Raw genomic sequence first — 20,673 nt, 5'->3', positions numbered from 1 at the left:
CTTGATGATGACTGTATTTCCTTTTTTATTTCACTTCCATTATTAATACCTAAGAATGTCATAGATAAACTTGCAAAACATTAACTTAGAAAAAAGTCTATTTTTTATATATTGTATGGTGATTTACTAGACAGCATTCTCAATCATTTAAAGAATTGACATGTAGGAAATACCTCTTAAATTTTCCTATTTTTTTTCTGATTTTGTTTCTAAGCTTGCTATTTGTAGCCTGCTTTGTTTGTTGACAGCACAGTGGGTCAGAAAAAGGAGGAAAAAAATCATTCTGCATTGAAATCAGTTTTGAAAATACTGATGAGTGATTGGAATTCAGATTATTTTACCATGTGTTTTATCACACAAATGTGATATAATGGAAGACCAGCTTTTATAATGAAATGTTACGTTTGCCTTCTAGATGAAATGCGTGAGGAAGAAAGTATAACCTATCTTTAAAGTACTGAGAAACAGAAATCCACCTGAGCAAAAAATTACATGTTTATGTGCAGATTACATCTGAACTTCTTGGCAAAGTGAAAGTTAACCTAAAACTCATTTTTAATATCCTATGCTTTCTCAAACTGTTTATGATGCAGGACAGTGTTTCTCTGATCCGATTTTTTTTTATGACTGCTTTCAGTAGCAAAGCAAGCATTTGTGGAATGTTTTATTATTTTAATGCTAAATTTATATACATTTTATAAAAAGTCTGTTTATGTTGTTATTATTGTTTCCAGACTAGATGATTTTGAAATTCAGCGTTTGACATTTTTCCTCCCTTTCATTTGTATCCTCTTCTCCAAATGTATCGAAAATCACATACAGTTTCTTTTTAAACAATATATTATTTAAACTTTTTTATTTGTAAACATCCAGGTAAGAAAAGAACCAGAGAAAACTCCAGTACCCACAGTAATAATTGCCACAGACAAAGTCAAAGAACAAGAAAGACTATCAAGAGCTAGAGAAGAACTATCTACCAGACATGAGCAAGTGCACATTGGTCATGAAAAGGTAAATAAATGTTACAGAAGTTTAGCTCATTGTTATACTCTAAGAAGTTTATAAAACCTCATTCTTTGTCAAGTGTGTCAAACGTGCTAAGTATCTTTGCTCTGCTTCTTTATGAAGAGAAGATTACAAAATGAAAACTTTATAAAGCAGACATAGGCCCAGCACTGCAGGTCCAGTTCTACTGACCTCATAGCAGCTCTGTCTACAGAGAAAGAGTGCACCTGCCCTTCCTACAGATCCTTTGAGCATTATGGCTTTTATTGCCAGGGTACTCAGAATTTCATCTGATGCTTAATGACCTTTGCTTTTTGTTTGAAGGTAGATTTCTGAAGATAAATTGTAAAGGTTATCTCTCATGAGATGTTATTTACATGTGGAGTTTGATTTAATGAAATTCATGTTTGTGTGAGGACTGAATGCATCTGCCTGACCATATTGTGGAACCACTGTTTGTTGGAGTACCCGATGAAATAGTTCCATCTACCGATGGGAGTAAATATTAAGTCAGTAATACTCATTTTTGTGCAAACATTTTCTACAAAACATAACAATGATATATCACAATTACCTATGAAGTGGGAAGATTCTTCTCTAATTCACACACAGATCCATGCAATATGTTAATGACTTTGAATGCACTCCATTCAGCTAGTATATAAGACTACAGGCTGTAATTTGGTCTGTACAAAGGAATTATTTCATTTCTCAGGTGATGTTTTTCTCTTACTGATATACATTCTGAAATCTTATCCCACTTTCCTGGAAACCTGTGTAATATTGACAACAGGCATAATTGATTACTATTATTTTTCTTTACCATAAAAACTAGATAAGAAAGGAAGATATGAAACCTTCTGTACCTAAGGTAGTAATTACCACTGATAAACCTAAACCACCGGTCATAATATCGAAAAGTAAAGAAGGAATTGCTACCAAACAAGAACACGTGAGCATAACCCATGAAAAGGTGAATAACACTATTACAACCATATTTGGTTTTTTATCCTCTTTTCTTTACCGACTTCGTGTCCCTCAGAAAATACTAACTACACATTTCCAGCTCATTTTTTCTAAGATTTATTCCACTTACAAACTTTTAGAACCACTGTTAATTAGACTATAGTATTCCACCTCTATCTTTCTCTCCTAACTGTTTTCATTAATAGGGTGCCCATAATTCTCTTCTGACTGACCTTTGGAATGGACTGACTGACTCCTGAAATGCATTTTAACATTTTTTTTTTTAAATCATAACTTTTATTTAAATAGGTTGTCAGGTTGTAACAATACTTATCAGTATACATATAATGCAGAGCTGTGTGCAGTGCACAAGGATATAACCCCTTAATTGTCCTTCCCTGTTCCCATTCCAAAATGCTTTCCTATTGTTCAAATATCTTTCAAGACCATATGTAACTGAAACTTTTATTTCTGCTATAAGGAAGTTAAGAAAACTACTGTAGTTCCAAAAATAATTGCCACTGATAAAACAGAAGCACCAGTCACAGTGTCCAGAACTAGAGAAGAAATTACAGCCAAGCAAGAAAAAATTCACCTAGCTTATGATCAGCTGAATATAGCGGTCGCAGATGTGAAATGCACTGTTACAATTTATCTGCAAACCTCACCTTTTAAGAGCTACTTGGATACAAAAAAATGCCCTCAAATTAATTCCTGATAACATACCCGTTAAGTGGATGATTGTCAAGTAACAGTCAGTGTGATTAAGTTTCTAGTGATAGAGATTTATGTCTCACCCTGTTAGGAAACGCCACTTTTAATACTACAGTCAGATTTCACTGTGAAAGCCTACTCCCTACCAATGACTTTCAAGTAATGTTTACTTATTCAGATTTCTGACTCTGCAATCTTTTTTTCTACAAGATGATTCTTTGCAATTTTATGGTTGTCAGATGGAATAACCTCTCTCTATTAAGGTTTGAATTGTATTGTTCTTTGTACAATACAAACTTTAACATCCATTCAAGTCTGTCCAGTTTATTACTTCTGACCATCGGACACTTGTTGACATTGCTTTGTTCCATTAAGACTCTGACTGTAGAAAAGCTTTTCTATTATAATATAGCCAGGAACCCTCATATGTGGAAGAATAGCATAGTTGCCAAGAGCTTTTATTTAAAGTCTGTCATCTACTTTGTTAGAAACAGCATGGTACATTCATAAAATACTTTTATAAAAAATAATTAAAAGAGCATAGCATATTAAACTCACTCAGAGGAGTCAGACTGCTAAGTGATTACAGTTACTTGTCAGCTGATGTAAATCTAGGGCCAAATTCATGTTGGTATAAACAATGATTTTAAAATCAGCAATCATACTGAATAAGAGGTCCCTGCTACCTAAACACTACTGTAATAATATAACGAAATCTCTGTAAACAATCGCATTTTGGCCTTGCTTAAGTTATTTTAGTTTAAGGTGATAATGATTTTAAAATCAGCATGAAACTATCTATTAGGTTTTTCCCCATCTACAAAGCATACATTTCATATGCTCTATTGCTACATCCAGATCAGTTATGACAGTAATAATAAACACTAGTAGTAATCATCCTATTACCTACTGTTGGCTGACTGGGCAGAAATTTGGACTCTGATAACGTAGAAGTTGACGGTATTTATCAGTTATTAGAAACAAATACAAGTCCTGGTACAAATGCATTATTTCCAATTTCTCAGAAAGCTCAGTTTTCCTTCTTTTGTAAAATCATTTAAAATAGATTAGGACTGAATTAACAGATATGCCTGCAGTAAAAATTTTTATGGCTATATTTCTTAGTAAATACATTCACATCAGATGCTAGACACATCTCTACATTTTTAGTAGCATCTGACAGCTATATGGAGCTGATGAGCATACAGACTTTAAAATCATGTGCACCTTTACATACCTGCCATACCCTTAGACAACTAGCCATAAATGTGACTATAAAGTATTCAAAGTGGGCTTGCATATAAACATTGATATGTATAAAGCACACAAGCATAGATATGTTCTGAATATGCATAGACAGAGCTTAGAAAAAATGCCTATATTTGAAATCTACTGACTCTGAAGTGTATTTATGGATGAACACTTTTGATGTTTACATTATTACTTTTGCATATCTATCCCCTTTCTCTCTGGAATATACTTTACTAAGCATTATAAGTATTTGCCAGATATGCAAGCCTTTAATATAATGATGAATATTTGTATAATTCTGCCAATGTTACCTTTAGAGTGATGCTGGAAAAAGGGCTGAAGCTGTAGCTACAGTTGTTGCAGCAGTTGATCAGGCACGTGTTCGATCACCCTGGGAACCAGAACAAGCAGATGAAGCTTATGTAAAGCAGAAAACTTTGGCATATGGCTATAAAGAGCACGCTGTAACAGACCAGGTTGCTGAGGCCCCAGCAGAACGTCATGTTGTTACTAAAGAAGTTAAAACTGTCTATGTTCCTCCTGAGAAACATATCTCAGCTGCTGAAAAGAAGGAAGTTCATGTATCAACAGAGGTTAGACTCAGTTTACATTGCATTCTTTTCCAAAAGCTATGTCCCAGTGAAATCTCCTTCAGTTTGGAGAACAGCATCACATTCTCAACAACTTTTTTCATTTGCTTTGTGTAGATAAAAAGAGCAACAGAAACTAAGACTGAGAAAACAATTCATGTTGAACACCCGCGACCCCGCACAGCAAGCCCTCACTTCACAGTCTCCAAAATTGCTGTTCCTAAACCAGATCATACGTATGAGGTAAGAAGTGAAAACTGAATCCAAGAAGAACAGCATGCTCATTTATCATAACCAGTAGGTCACCCATTCCGTTAGGCTTTTCCTCCCCCTCCAGTATGGTGCTTTCCCTAGAAGAAGAGTTGTATGCTCTCTACAGTTGTTTTTGTTGGCTTGTTTGACTAATAAAGAGCAGTGCTGTAAACAGACACACGAACTGCTAAAATGTGATTTGTAATTATTAGTTATTTAAACAAGCTTTTCATCTGTTTAAGGATGCAGCTTCAATACTACGTCATACAGTGAAATCGTAAACATTTGTCATGCAACTTACGCTTTTTAAAGAGAAGTGTCTCTCTTCAATCTTATTATGTGCATCAGTTCACTAGCACATTTGAAACAGTGCTTCTTTCTTCTTTGCAGATTACTAAATACTAAGCTAATTTTTGAAACAGAAAAAATCCAGACTGCATAATATGACACCATCCATTTTTAATGTTATTTTTTCCATTCTTCTGTTCAACTCCTTCACATAATATTATAAGTTCCCATTTAATTAATTTTCTCATTCAAGCATTCTTTCTCTCTTCATCTGGACTTTAAAAATTAACTCGTTTTTCCCTCAAACATAATTAAACACTGTAAAAATTACCTAAAATATTTTTCTCTCTAAAGATTTATGTATGTTTTCCGAAGTTGTTACACCTACAAAAACATTTTGAAATATCTTCAGTTATTTTAATCACTGACAGTTATGTAATTAGTAGTATTGTTCATTGCAGTATCAGACCGATTAAATGGACAGCTAAGGCCTCAAGTGAATAAATTTACAGGACATTTCTCATGCTGCACTGAAGAGCAGCTTGTCCATTTAAAGATCAGATTCTAAAGTAAAAAAAGAGAAAGTACTTGAATGTTAGGCATATCAAAAATAATACAAGGATATTATAACTCTGGTATTCTACTACTGCAATCCAAACTAGAAGTCAGTTTCGTATAGATAACTTTTTCAGTGTCAACAAATAAATAACTAGGGAAGCTACTGGTGTATGTGCAATCTGCTCAAGAAATACATGGTCTCCTTTGAAAATAAGGGAACAACAAAGCTGTAACTCTTTCTCATCTGTTCCCTAGGTTTCAATAGCTGGATCTGCCATGGCTACTCTGGAAAAAGAGTTATCAGCTACTTCTGCTGTGCAAAAGATCACCAAGCCCGTGAAACCACCTCAGCTAAAGCCACATGACGTCAGGATAAAAGCAGAGCCAGTTGCGTCTCCACAGTTTCCCTTTGGAGAGGCTGCTGAGACCTATAAAAGTCACTATGATGTTGAGACTAAAAAAGAGACAGCTGTAAGCATTAAAGGTGAAGCAGTGCGGGAAGAACACTTGGTGTTACAGAAAGAAGGTGAAGCAAAGGTATGTTACTAAGCAAATTTTCATCACTTTGACTTTCATCTTAAAAATGTAGCATAGCCTCTCTTGCTTGCTGTTTTCTCATTCCAATTTTCCACTTCTACAGCATTCTGCTGACTTTCATCTTTGTTGTTTTACACAAATTCTTCTAAGGACCTAGTATTTACCTATGACAAGGAAAGAGTTCTCTTTACCTAATTTCTTTTCTTATCTAAATTCTGCTGTTTATGTCTTTGGCTTTGTTAGGTGTTTATTAACTGTGCTTTAAACAACCTAGGTGACAGAAACCGCCAGAGTTCCTGTGCCTGCAGAAATCCCTGCTACTCCACCTACCTTAGTCTCGGTAAGAAATTTGTATGTAGATTAGGGGAGTCACTCTATGTTTTCACCCATTTTGTATTCTAACTTCTATCTTCGAAAACCTGACCATGAAAATTTGGCTTTATTTAATCTTTTTAACTCTGTATTAGACTTACTTAGCCATACAATTTATGTCTAATACAAACTATTCTGAATGTCTGTCATGGGGGTGATTCTTCACAATTATGTCACATAGTAGGTTGAATTTTGCTGCAGTGAAATAGTTCCTTACCATGATCCGCATAAACATCAACCTACCTTTTCATTTTCTTGTTAATAACAGTAATGTTCAGACATCCCAAATCCAGTTTCAGATACTTCCCTTTGGAAAATGCCTCTTTTTTCCTGGATACACTGCTGAACAGAACACTGTTTTGAAGTAGGCATTAAGTTTTCCATTCAAATAGGGTTTAGTTATTTAAATAGCTGTTTAGTAGTGAAAATATATACTGACTGTGCTACTTATTTTTTGTCATACAGGGCCTCAAAAATAAGACTGTTACTGAAGGTGAGTCTGTCACTCTGGAGTGCCATATCTCCGGTCATCCTCAGCCTACTGTGACATGGTACAGGGAAGACTACAAGATTGAGAGTTCAATGGACTTCCAGATCACTTTCAAAGCAGGACTTGCTCGCCTTGTGATTCGTGAAGCCTTTGCAGAAGACAGTGGAAGATTTACCTGCACTGCTACCAATAAGGCTGGGAGTGTCAGCACATCTTGCCACTTATACGTGAAAGGTGAGTGTATTTATCACTGCAGGAAGATTATAATTTTCTTAACTGCATATTACTTGTAATGTAACTTAGACATTTTGTCAGCTCCCAAGTAGAGCATGTGCCTTGAATTGTATTCCAGAGCTGTTAAGTAATAGGGCTGTAAGAATATGAGGAAAAGGCCAATTATAGGCTGATGGAGGCTCTTGACCTGCTTCCTCAGTGGAAGTACCTGGCCCTCTGAGCCAACTAACTACTTAACCTTCTTTCTCTGTGTGTCAACTAAACTCACTGCTTAAGCACTATTAAAGTATTTTAAAATCCACTATATCATATTTGCCTTGCAGTTTCAGAAGAAATTGAGACTCGAGAAACCATTTCTGAGAAGGCTGTTACAGACGAGAAACGGTAAAGTTACTTTCCTAAACAGACTGCTCCTACTGTGGTCATTAGTTTCTTGCACTCTGTTTACGAGAGCTTCAGACACCAGCTCACTTACCTGCACTGGAATCTTATTTCAGCTATGTGGAGACAAAGGACATTGTAATGGAGGATGTCTCTGCTGCAGCAGAGGAAGTATCGGGAGAACCCATACCTCCTTTCTTCATAAGAAAACCCATAGTACATAAATTAATTGAAGGTGGGAGCATTATTTTTGAATGCCAAGTAGGGGGCAACCCAAAGCCACATGTCTACTGGAAAAAAGGTGGAGTTCCTCTAACGACTGGCTACAGGTACTTTGAATACAATGCACAAAACCTATTTAAACATAATTTTTAAGAATATTTAATTAACAGTACCATAATTTTGATTCCCTTACTGAGGCTGAGCCAAATAACATCACTGATTTATGTGAAATTTTATTTTTTAAATGGAAAAATCATAGTATCATGTCTTAATGTGAGACTTTAGAAGGCTGCTAAGTTTTAAGATACAAATATTTAAAAGACCATAAAATGAGAAATGCTATATATCCTTAAAAATAAATCAGGAGGAAGTTTTGCATTTGCTTTATTCTGTCTATGCAATGTTTGCATTCTGTCTATGCAAATGTTGTCTATAGAAGGCAACACACTTCCTAGCATTCTTGAAATATGTCATTGTATAATGACCCATATTAGGACAAACTATGTGCACTCTGCATATACCATTTTACTGTGTCTGATAACTAGATCTCCGATATTTCAGTACTGCTGTTTGCATCCCATTTTTTTTAGTGACAACAGAAAGAAAGTAGACCTCTACTCTAGTTTCAGCATGGTTAATTTTCCTACGCTGTTCTGCAGATACATTGACTGAGAATTGCCTCCAAGTTTCTCTCTTGTTGTCTTGTACGTTAGGCGTGATTCTGATTAATTTTATAACTAAAACCAAATTCACTAAAAAGTCTGTTCATCAGAATTATAGAGAGCTTGTACTTTTGTGTTTTCTATAGATACAAAGTGAGTTACAAAAGAGAAACCGGGGAATGCAAACTTGAAATTTCCATGACTTTTGCCGACGATGCCGGAGAATACACTATTGTTGTTCGTAATAAACATGGAGAAGCTTCTGCAACGGTCTCCTTACTAGAAGAAGGTACATTGTAGATTAAATGGGAAAAATATTTCTTAAAATTAGCTTTAAATGGGAAAAAGATTTTGAATTGTTCTGCAAGTTCTTTGCAGCTTACTTTGGTCAATTCAAGAAACATAAAGGGAGATCTGGTTGGTCTGTCTCTGCAAGACAGAGTATTTGACATCAGGTTCTTAAAGGACTTACGTTCATTCCTGGAACGTGTAGCTATAGGAACCTTCTTCTGTTGACATCCATAACAGTCTACATAACATAAGACATTCAGAGAGTGATGTGGGGAAAGAAGGTTAATCAGGTAATAGGTTGTTCTATTACAGGGGAAAAAAGCTAACTTTTTTTTTTTCCAACTGTCCTTGTAAAAATGCATGAAAGTTTGCAGGAGACAGAGCTGCAGTGAAGAATTTGTAAAATAGACTTTACAGGTGCTTCCACTTTGAGAACTAGCACAATAAAACTTTTACCTGTTTACAAAGCTCATCTGAGGGCATCAGTCTTTGCATTTTATTGCTGTTTGTATTTTATTGGCTAAACAGACAGAAATTCTGCTTGAATCACCAAAAACAGTAAAATAAGTTTGTACTTGTTTTCTCTATTCAGTCCAGTGAAAACCACCAAATCTTATCAAAATTAATGTGTTCTTAACTCTTAGCTGATTATGAAGCCTACATAAAATCGCAACAAGAAATGATGTACCAAACTCAGGTGACTGCATATGTACAGGAACCTAAAGTGGCTGAGGTAGCCCCAGCTATTTCATATGGTGACTTTGAAAAAGAATATGAAAAAGAACAAGCCCTAATTAGGAAGAAAATGGCAAAAGATACAGTGATGGTCAGAACTTTTGTTGAAGATGAGGTATGTCTACCACTCCATGCTCATTTTGTACACTGACATTAATCAGTACAAATAATTTCTTTACAAGGTCATTATCTGACACACAGTACTAATGGTCTTGCTTTTCTGTACAGGAATTCCATATTTCTTCTTTTGAAGAAAGACTTATCAAGGAAATTGAACTCAGAATTATTAAGACCACCTTAGATGAACTTCTCGAAGAAGATGGAGAGGAGATGATGGTTGATATTTCTGAATCTGAAGCTATAGAAGCAGGATTTGATTTAAGATTAAAGAATTACAGAACCTTTGAAGGGACGGGAGTTACTTTCCATTGCAAGACGACTGGATATCCATTGCCAAAGGTACCCCAAACCTGTATGACATTAATCTATTTAAAAAAACAACTGATGCTCTACTTGAAAAATCCCTTAACATCTCATTGTCACACATTCTACATTCTGCATAGAAAACAGCAAATCTCAAAGGAAATCCAGTCTTTTGTTTTGATATCAAGCTGAATTTTCCTTTTTTCCCTTAATAGAATAGTGTTAGGTTGGTTAGCCAGTTCAGAGGTAAGTTAGATTTGTCAGTTAAATTGGTCTTGCTTCTGAGTATCTCTGAGTTAGCCACACAAGTGGGGAACACAGTAGCAAGTCCGGTCCAGGTCACTTTGCTCTTCATCAAAATGGGCTTTATATCCATTTCTAGCTCCAAAACTCATGTTTCAGGGTACTGTGAAAGCATGTTACTTTAGTCTTACTTATTTCAAGTAAAAATGTTAATGTTAACACATACACATGGGCTGTGACAATGCACCTGCTGAAAAACAAGAAGTCGTAATATGTTGTATGCATGGGTCATTACTGGATCTTTGTCTTTAGGTGAGCTCACATACCATTCCACTGTTTCTTTCCATGCAGATTGCATGGTACAAAGATGGTAAGCGCATAAGGCATGGAGAGCGCTACCACATGGAAGTTCTGCAAGACGGCAGTGCCAGTCTGCGTTTGCCTGTTGTTTTACCTGAAGATGAAGGAATTTATACTGTCTTTGCCAGTAATATGAAAGGAAATGCCATTTGCTCAGCAAAACTCTACATTGAGCCAGTTGCACCCACAGCAGCTTCAGGTTATATGCCAGGACCAGAAGTTATGAGACGATATAGGTAGGTACACAGTAAGACATAAATTTCATGACACTTCAATCTGCTGTGATAGACAGTCCAAAAACTCATTACACAGCGCTAAACAGCTTGAGTTACTGGAATTTGCCTACCTCTAGAGAAGTTCTTAACGCTGTTTTCATGGCTTATATTGATTTATGTGCCAACTCTTTGTCTGATTTGCCTTCTTAATGAGCAATGCAGTTCCCAGAATATGATCATGCACATGCAAATCCAGCCACAGTATCAGATTTACAACCTCAGCAACCGTATGTATTTGTTAAAGTACTTACGTTTTGGGAAAAAAAAATTCTTCTGCATTTGGAGTTTTAGTGTTGTGTGCAACTCTTACTTCCCACCCTTGAAATAGCTGTATTTCTATGACAGAAAAAGTCCAGTGTAGCCATGTATTGTGTTCTGTCTCCATATACATACAAACACGTGCACAGATGTACACAGGATGACATCCATATCTGTACAGTATCCAAAACCCAAAAATTTCCCTGGCTGTGGTGTGTCCTAATACTATTCAGCTATACAAATTACTGTTAAAAACAAAAAGAAAATTGACTACAAATAAAAATTATTTTTGTCACAATTTCTCACATAGATAAATTGGTTAACCTCTTTAAAATAAACTATGCTAAAGGCAAAAGTTGTCATACACTTCTGTCTTATCTTTTCCTTCCAGGTCTATTTCTCCACGCTCTCCAAGCCGTTCTCCTGCCCGCAGTTCTCCTTCTCGTTCTCCTGCCCGCAGATTAGAAGAAACTGATGAAGGACAACTAGAGAGACTATATAAGCCAGTTTTTGTGCTGAAACCTACATCATTTAAATGTTTACAGGGGCAAACAGCAAGATTTGACTTAAAAGTTGTTGGCAGACCTATGCCAGAGACCTACTGGTTCCATAATGGTACATCAGCCTCATTTTCATCAACATATAATCTTAAAAAACATTCTTATGTACATTTTACATATTGTTGATACACTGTTTTGAGTGCAACTTTTTTTTTTTTCATGTGTATCTGCAGGTCAACAAGTGGTTAATGACTACACCCATAAAATAGTGATTAAAGAAGATGGCACCCAGTCATTGATCATTGTTCCTGCTATGCCTGATGACTCTGGAGAATGGGCTGTAATTGCTCAGAATAGGGCAGGCAAAGCTTCAGTCTCAATGACACTGACTGTGGAAGGTATCTACTGTGCATGCTACTTTTAGGAGGCTGAGGAGTGTTATTAAAAATCATGGTTCTGTTATTTCCTCTTGTGATAACTTACCCTTGCTCTTTCAGCTAAGGAAGACCTAGTCAGACCACACTTTGTGGAAAGGCTGAAGAATGTTAGTGTAAAGGAGGGCTCTAGACTGGAGATGGCAGTGAAAGCTACTGGTAACCCTAATCCTGACATTGTATGGCTGAAAAACAGTGACATCATTGTACCTCATAAATACCCCAAAATAAAGTAAGCATTTTTATTTTGTTTAAATAGTAAAGGAGTTAAAAATTACCATCCTACAAAATGCCTCCTACAGCGTGCTGAATACCATTGCTTCCATAGAAGAGATTCACTAAGGGCTTAGTCCAATGGCTACTGAAGCTACTAACAGCTTTAGCATTGCAGCAAGGCTAAGAGATATAAAATATCTTGTAGGACTTGCTCCATTTTTTTCCAGCTTGTGTATTTGTGTATTTTGTATTCTGCAAAGCCAATGCTTTTACAACAGAGATTTAGGGAACCTTTATCTGTCTCTGATTTTGAAGTCCTCTGCAGGCAAAACTGCCATTGAATTTGAGGCTGGTTTTTATTATCCTTACCTGCTTGATTCTTAGGCACTGCACTCATAAACATGAATAAACATAAACAACATGTCTAATTCATTCAGAGAGTTGCCTTTGGAAAGGTTTTGACCTCATTTTGGAAAAGGGCAAAAATTAATAACAGATTTGCAAAAAACTTTAAAAAAAATTTTTTTTAATATTTCAGGATTGAGGGAACCAAAGGGGCAGCTGCCCTTAAAATTGAATCTACTGCCAGGCAAGATGCTGCATGGTATACTGCTACTGCTATCAATAAAGCTGGGCGGGACACTACTCGGTGCAAAGTAAATGTTGAAGTTGAACATGCAGAACCTGAACCGGAAAGGAGATTAATCATTCCGAAAGGAACTTACAAAGCCAAGGAGATTGCAGCACCAGAGTTAGAGCCTCTCCATTTGCGTTATGGTCAAGAGCAATGGGAGGAAGGAGATCTCTATGACAAAGAAAAGCAACAGAAACCATTTTTTAAGAAGAAGCTCACATCTTTAAGGCTCAAGCAATTTGGACCAGCACACTTTGAGTGCAGGCTTACACCAATTGGTGACCCAACCATGGTGGTGGAGTGGTTGCATGATGGCAAACCCTTGGAAGCAGCTAATAGACTCCGCATGATCAATGAATTTGGGTACTGTAGCCTGGATTACGGAGTAGCCTATTCCAGAGATAGTGGAGTGATCACTTGCAGGGCAACTAACAAATATGGGACAGACCATACATCTGCTACTCTGATTGTGAAGGATGAGAAAAGTCTTGTGGAAGAATCCCAGTTGCCAGAAGGCAGAAAGGGACTGCAGCGAATTGAAGAGTTAGAAAGAATGGCCCATGAGGGTGCTCTTCCTGCAGTTGCAGTGGACCAAAAGGAAAAACAAAAACCAGAAATTGTTTTGGTTCCTGAACCTGCAAGAGTCCTGGAAGGTGAAACAGCGCGATTCCGCTGCCGTGTGACTGGCTATCCTTTGCCCAAGGTCAACTGGTACCTCAACGGACAGCTCATCCGTAAGAGCAAAAGATTTAGACTCCGTTATGATGGAATCTACTACCTGGATATTGTGGACTGCAAATCGTATGACACAGGAGAGGTGAAAGTCACTGCAGAGAATCCAGAAGGCTTTATTGAACATAAGGTGAGACTTGAGATCCAGCAGAGGGAAGACTTCAGATCTGTTCTTCGTCGTGCTCCTGAACCCAAACATGAGCCTGTAGTGACAGAACCTGGAAAACTTCTCTTTGAGGTACAGAAGGTAGACAAACCTTCAGAGGCAACAACCAAAGAAGTGGTGAAACTGAAAAGGGCTGAAAGAATCACTCATGAGAAGCTTTCAGAGGAATCTGAAGAGCTGCGTAGTAAATTCAAGCGCAGGACAGAAGAGGGCTATTATGAAGCCATCACTGCTGTGGAACTGAAGTCTCGCAAAAAAGATGAATCATATGAAGAAATGTTAAAAAAGACAAAAGAAGAACTTCTTCACTGGACCAAAGAGATTCCAGAGGAAGAGAAGAAAGCACTTCTTCCGGAAGGCAAAATCACCATTCCAACATTCAAACCAGAGAAGGTTGAGCTTAGTCCAAGCATGGAGGCTCCCAAGATATTTGAACGAATTCAAAGCCAGACTGTAGCCCAGGGGACAGATGCACACTTCCGTGTGAGAGTAGTGGGAAAACCAGACCCTGAATGCCAGTGGTTCAAAAATGGTGTGCAGATTGAAAGGACTGATCGTGTGTATTGGTACTGGCCTGAAGACAATGTTTGCGAATTAGTCATCAGAGATGTGACTTCGGATGATTCTGCCAGCATCATGGTGAAAGCAGTTAATATAGCTGGTGAAACTTCTAGCCATGCTTTCCTGTTAGTACAAGGTAATTTAAATTCTCTTACTTTTATCCTACTGCTTATCGTAGTGTGTTAAGTCTATATGGCCAGTGCACTGTTGATTCATTGCATATTGTTTTTGCAGCCAAGCAGTTAATCAGCTTCACCCAGAAGTTACAAGATGTTGTTGCTAAAGAGAGAGACTCCATGGCAACATTTGAATGTGAGACATCAGAACCCTTTGTCAAAGTGAAATGGTTTAAGGATGGAATTGAGATTCATTCTGGAGACAAATACAGAATGCACTCAGACAGAAAGGCTCATTTTCTTTCTGTACTAGCAATTGAAATGTCTGATGCTGATGACTACAGCTGTGCACTGGTAGAAAACGAATCCATAAAAACTACTGCAAAGCTTTCTGTTGAAGGTAAGAAGCACACAGCTCAGTACCATGCAGTACTGTTAAAGTGAAATCACCTTCAGAAAGAAATAAAACAATTTAAACTGATGTCTAATGCACTAAGAATTGTTCCAGCTGCTTTCATATTCTCGGAATCCAGTATGAAAATTTGGCTATATATTTATGTAAACTGGTTACACCATATATATGTTAATTTCCTTAGGCTCATTTAATAAGAAATGTTTTCATCGGGGTATCTAATCAAGTTTATTCATGAATGTAATTATTTTTGCCTGCAGGTGCTATTGTTGAGTTTATTAAAGAACTTGAGGATGTTGAAGTACCAGAATCCTTCTCAGGTGAACTTGAATGTGAGGTTTCCCCAGAAGACGTGGAGGGGAAATGGTATCATGGTGATGTTGAACTCACTTCTAATCATAAATATGTGATTGCATCCCGCCGTGGTCGCCAAATCCTCACTATTAAAGATGTTAATAAAGATGATCAAGGAGAGTATAGCTTTGTTGTTGATGGAAAAAGGACTTACTGCAAACTGAAGATGAAGCGTAAGTAATTCTAATACTTACATTGTCTCTATATTACCGAATTCCTATATTACAGCATGTGTTATAGCTATATCACTATATCCCATACTGCCTTAATATTCAATATTCTGCTTATCTGTTATGAGGATTAATTAACTTCATTTCATTCCACAGCTCGTCCCATGGTTATTCTTCAAGGACTTACTGATCAAAAAATCTGTGAGGGAGATATTGTACAACTTGAAGTTAAAGTCTCCCTAGAAAATGTGGAAGGTGTCTGGATGAAAAATGGTCATGAAATTCAATCAAGTGATCGTATTCACATTGTGTTGGATAAACAGTCACACATGTTGCTGATAGAAGATGCAACAAAGGAAGATAGTGGAACTTACTCTTTTAGTGTTCCTGGTCTTGGACTGTCAACCACTGGACAGATCACAGTGTACAGTAAGTAATTATGATTTTGAAGGTGTGTTTGATTTTTGGGTCCTTTAGGATTACTTCTTAAAGACATAGTTTTTTTCATTATGAATATTTTTGTAACTTGACAGGTGTGGAAATAGTGGTGCCTCTAAAAGATGTTCACGTAGTTGAAGGAACAAAAGCTATCCTCGAATGCAAAGTTTCAGCACCTGATGTGTCTTCCTCCAAATGGTACCTAAATGATCATCAGATAAAGCGTGATGAACGTGTACAAGCTGTATGTAAAGGCACTAAACAGAGGCTAGTGCTTACCAGAACCTATGCATCAGATGAAGGGCATTATAAGCTAATGGTTGGCAAAGTTGAAACAAGTTGCAATGTCACAGTTGAAAGTAGGTTTCCTTTAAGATTCACAGTTCTTTGTGAAATTATTTCTTTAAATGCAAAACTGTGGAAGAAACTAATGTATTTGTAATGTATTCTTTTTATAGAAATTCAGATTATTAGAGGTCTTCACGACATCACCTGCACTGAAACACAGAATGTAACTTTTGAGGTTGAGCTCTCCCATTCAGGGATTGATGTAATTTGGCATTTTAAAGGCCAAGAGATCAAGGCTGGTCAAAAATATAAAATTGAAGCACATGGCAAAAGATATAAATTGACAGTGGTGAAGATGATGAAAGATGATGAAGGAGAATATGTATTTTATGCTGGAGAGAAGAAAACATCTGGAAAGCTTATAGTAGCAGGTTAGTAGGGTTAAAGTCCAAGATTTTTATTTCACAGTGATTTAAAAACAATGCTCAATGTACTGTGGTTTTTAGTTGTAGCAATTGTGCTGTTTCTGTACTTTTTTTTGTCTTTAATTCATCTTTTTTTTCTATGTTCTCCTTGCTCTTCCCCTTATCTTTTGTGATTGGTATAGTTTGCATTCAACGAAGTTTTTAAGTAAGTGCTTATATGTTTTGCTGTATCAGAGCCATAGTACGGAATGCTGTAGTGTTCTTTTGATGTAATTAATGTAAAAAAGAAGTTTTTTTGTCTTGAGTGTTCAGTATACCTGTGCTGATAATGAAAACAATAAATGAGAATAACTAGCATAGAAGTAAGAAACTTTTTGTGATATTCAGGTCACATTGTATTCTTGATTTTTCACAGAGCTCAGAATGTCTATGGGCATGCTGCAAATGAGGGCAAAGAATTCCAACATCAACTTTTGACGTGATTGCATTTCCCTACGGGGGAAAGTTGAACAGCAACACAACAAAAACATGTGCTTTTGCTTCCCAACAGGTGGTGCCATTTCAAAGCCTCTCACTGACCTTACTGTGGCTGAGTCCCAGACAGCTGTTTTTGAATGTGAGGTGGCAAATCCTGAATCAGATGGCCAGTGGCTAAAAAATGGTAGACCATTACCTATGACAGATCAGTACCGTGCTGAATCTGATGGTGTAAAGAGAAGGCTCAATATCCCTGTCACGAAACTGGATGATATGGGAGAATATAGCTATGAAATAGCAAGCTCAAAGACATCTGCCAAACTGAAGGTCGAAGGTCAGTATTTTTTATAACTAACTGATGTCTTTAAGACTCAGTCCAGCATCACTTGCTGTGGCTTGGATCAGGCCCTAAGATACAAACATATTTTGCTTCATTATTTGAAAATATTTTTATATTATTATGCGCTTTCTGAGGTAGCAAACTTACTGTATTTTGGAGTCTCCGTGTTTGGAATTTAGCATGGTATTTTAATAAAAACACATTTTGTTCAAGGTACTGGCTAGCAGGAAATTCACTCTTTGCTAGTTGTCTAGTAAACATATCAAATAAAAAAAACCTGTTTCTCATGGATGCTACAAGTAAATGTTCCTTTTTGTGTTCCAAGCACACCACTTCAGTTGAAACTGTATAAATCAATATATACAGACTAGATTTTAAAATGAAGCACCATGATTCAGTTTTGTTAAATTATTATATTTACTATAATGTTAAATTTTGGTCTGTTTTGTCAAGTTTTCTTTTCTTTTTTTTTCATAGCTGTTAAGATAAAGAAGACACTAAAGAACTTGACTGTGACAGAAACACAGGAGGCAGTTTTCAGTGTAGAACTGACCCACGCTGATGTGAAAGGAGCTCTGTGGATTAAAAACGGTGTTGAACTTGAATCAAATGACAAATATGAAATTTCAGTGAAAGGAACTGTTCACACACTGAAAATCAAACACTGTGTTGTCACTGATGAGTCTGTTTATAGCTTTAAGCTTGGAAAGATAGGAGCAAATGCCAGACTTCATGTGGAAAGTAAGTCAATCTGGTTTGAATATTTGCTTTACTGTGTGGTTTGAAATTCAAATCAAACACACTGCTGAATCTTCCTAACTTTTTTCCTCAAGCTGTCAAGATCATCAAAAAGCCAAAGGATGTCACTGCTTTGGAAAATGCTGTTGTCTCCTTTGAACTGAGTGTATCCCATGATACTGTACCAGTCCGATGGTTCCACAAAAATGTTGAGCTTAAACAAAGTGATAAACACAAGATGATATCTCAAAGGAAAGTTCACAAGCTTATGCTGCATAACATATCTCCTGCTGATGCTGGGGAATACACAGCTCTTGTCGGGCAAATTGAGTGTAAAGCAAAACTGTTTGTGGAAAGTAAGTATTGTAATTTTGTAAGAAAGTAATTGCATGAATTGCTACACCAACCCGTATTGAACAACTTGGCCTGACACTTCATAGCCTGTTACCCTTGGTTTTTTGCAGTCTTCCACACATACTGACTTCTAAAAAATCCTTTCTTTTCTTTTGTCTCTCCCCTCTCCCCACCCCCCCTTTTAGCCATACACATCACAAAGACCATGAAAAATATTGAGATCCCTGAGACCAAAACTGCCTCTTTTCAGTGTGAAGTTTCTCATTTCAATGTGCCTGCTGTCTGGTTGAAAAATGGTGTGGAGATTGAAATGAGTGAAAAGTTCAAAATAGTGGTTCAGGGGAAACTCCATCAGCTCAATATCATGAACACAAGCAGTGAAGATTCTGCAGAATACACATTTGTCTGTGGAAATGACAGAGTCAGTGCAACTCTGACCGTAAAACGTACGTAAAAATGAAATTAACCAGAATATTTTACATTTACTAATAATAGAGTTTGTGTTAATACATGCACTTGGTGCAATTCAGACAATACCAGCACTGTTGTAGCTGTATTTTCAAATAACCTTAAACAGCCTCAACTACATTTTTAAAAGTGATCTAGAAGCTGTGAACTTGAAAGTCGTATCCTGGATTCTTCTGATTAGGCCAATATACCTAAATGCCAAGTCATCATAGGAGACAGAATTTGGATTCCTATGTCATTCAGAAGTTTTCGGAAATTTAATTGTAGTATTGATTCTGGACACAGAACCTTCCTTTTAATATTACCAATAACCAGAATCTGTCTTAAAGAATTTTAAACATCTCTGATCCAGTTAACATGTGTTTAAAATAAAGCAAAACAGAACAAAAAACCCCAAACCATATCCATTTCTTTTCTTTTAGCCATCTTAATTACCTCCATGCTAAAAGACATCAATGCTGAAGAGAAAGATACAATAACATTTGAAGTTACTGTTAACTATGAAGGTATCTCATATAAATGGCTGAAGAATGGTGTAGAAATAAAATCGACTGATAAATGCCAGATACGAACAAAGAAGCTCACACACTCCCTCTCCATAAGGAATGTGCATTTTGGTGATGCTGCAGAATACACTTTTCTTGCTGGAAAAGCAGCTTCATCAGCCACTTTATATGTAGAAGGTATTTACCCTCTTGATTTGTATATTTAGTGACTTCTAGTGGCTTAGATAGCATCATGACACTCATTCTACTTTTTTTTCTGTCCTAGCTCGTCACATTGAATTTAGGAAGCATATTAAAGACATCAAGGTTGTGGAGAAGAAGAGGGCTATTTTTGAATGTGAAGTTTCAGAACCTGACATTCAGGTCCAGTGGATGAAGGATGGACAAGAACTCCAGATTGGTGACAGGTAAATTATTTCTTCTATGCCTTGTCAACTTTTATTATGTATTTTCCCCCAGGAAATAACTTGCTCATTTTCTTTTCTGATGTCCTTAGGATGAAAATTCAGAGGGAGAAATATGTCCATCGTCTCATCATTCCTTCCACAAGAATGTCTGATGCTGGTCAGTACACTGTAGTAGCAGGTGGAAACACATCCAGTGCCAATTTGATAGTGGAAGGTCGTGACATTCGTATCAGAAGCATCCATAAAGATATTCAGGTATGGCCTATAAAGAAGAATAAATGTTTCATAACTTTGTCACTCAAAGAATAACACAGAGGAAGAGCAGCACTGTCTAACCAGCAAGAGTCCTAACACAAAAATCTGTAATCATAAGATCAGGGCCTTCTTCTAGGAAACTGAAATGTGGGACCATCTGTAAAAACAAATGCTATTTCTAACATTTATTTTACTTGTTCAAAGGTCATTCAGAGACAAAGAGCTGAAATCGAATTTGAAGTCAATGAAGATGACATTGAACCACAGTGGTACAAGGATGGTATTGAGATCAACTTCCAATATGAGGAAAGATACAGTTATGTGGTGGAAAGGAGAGTTCATCGAATGAGCATCTTTGAAACCACTTACTCTGATGCTGGAGAATACACTTTTGTTGCAGGGCGGAATAGGAGCTCTGTTGTTCTCTATGTGAATGGTATGTGTCCCCGCAAACAATGCTTTGACTGTATTTATTACCCTGTGTTTTCTTGATTTCTATATAGCTTTTCTGGAATTCTAACTCTGAAAGTGGAAAAAAAATAATCCAAAGACAATCTTATGTCTGCAACACTACC

The 20,673-nt window shown here is 36.7% G+C and overlaps 1 protein-coding gene across 1 annotated transcript in view; it reads left to right on the top strand.

Moving 5' to 3' along the window:
• The window catches only part of TTN (titin), a 243,708-nt gene that overhangs the window by 12,450 nt on the left and 210,585 nt on the right, over positions 1-20,673 (top strand). The window contains exons 10-40 of the mRNA XM_059820083.1: positions 874-1,011; positions 1,841-1,982; positions 2,448-2,593; positions 4,254-4,529; positions 4,644-4,769; positions 5,880-6,161; positions 6,436-6,501; positions 6,999-7,257; positions 7,581-7,641; positions 7,755-7,967; positions 8,669-8,811; positions 9,458-9,663; positions 9,777-10,007; positions 10,566-10,810; positions 11,499-11,722; positions 11,841-12,005; positions 12,105-12,273; positions 12,796-14,486; positions 14,585-14,866; positions 15,139-15,405; positions 15,559-15,831; positions 15,936-16,199; positions 16,299-16,559; positions 17,104-17,364; positions 17,848-18,111; positions 18,204-18,464; positions 18,648-18,908; positions 19,353-19,613; positions 19,702-19,843; positions 19,933-20,098; positions 20,303-20,534. Coding sequence (XP_059676066.1) covers positions 874-1,011; positions 1,841-1,982; positions 2,448-2,593; positions 4,254-4,529; positions 4,644-4,769; positions 5,880-6,161; positions 6,436-6,501; positions 6,999-7,257; positions 7,581-7,641; positions 7,755-7,967; positions 8,669-8,811; positions 9,458-9,663; positions 9,777-10,007; positions 10,566-10,810; positions 11,499-11,722; positions 11,841-12,005; positions 12,105-12,273; positions 12,796-14,486; positions 14,585-14,866; positions 15,139-15,405; positions 15,559-15,831; positions 15,936-16,199; positions 16,299-16,559; positions 17,104-17,364; positions 17,848-18,111; positions 18,204-18,464; positions 18,648-18,908; positions 19,353-19,613; positions 19,702-19,843; positions 19,933-20,098; positions 20,303-20,534 — 7,978 coding nt within the window. The remainder of the gene's footprint in view (positions 1-873; positions 1,012-1,840; positions 1,983-2,447; positions 2,594-4,253; positions 4,530-4,643; positions 4,770-5,879; positions 6,162-6,435; positions 6,502-6,998; positions 7,258-7,580; positions 7,642-7,754; positions 7,968-8,668; positions 8,812-9,457; positions 9,664-9,776; positions 10,008-10,565; positions 10,811-11,498; positions 11,723-11,840; positions 12,006-12,104; positions 12,274-12,795; positions 14,487-14,584; positions 14,867-15,138; positions 15,406-15,558; positions 15,832-15,935; positions 16,200-16,298; positions 16,560-17,103; positions 17,365-17,847; positions 18,112-18,203; positions 18,465-18,647; positions 18,909-19,352; positions 19,614-19,701; positions 19,844-19,932; positions 20,099-20,302; positions 20,535-20,673) is intronic.

Source organism: Gavia stellata, chromosome 8 (assembly GCF_030936135.1).
Source record: "Gavia stellata isolate bGavSte3 chromosome 8, bGavSte3.hap2, whole genome shotgun sequence".
Taxonomy (NCBI): domain Eukaryota; kingdom Metazoa; phylum Chordata; class Aves; order Gaviiformes; family Gaviidae; genus Gavia; species Gavia stellata.
The sequence above is the reverse complement of the archived record's forward strand: the minus strand, read 5'-3'. Positions and strand labels throughout refer to the sequence as shown.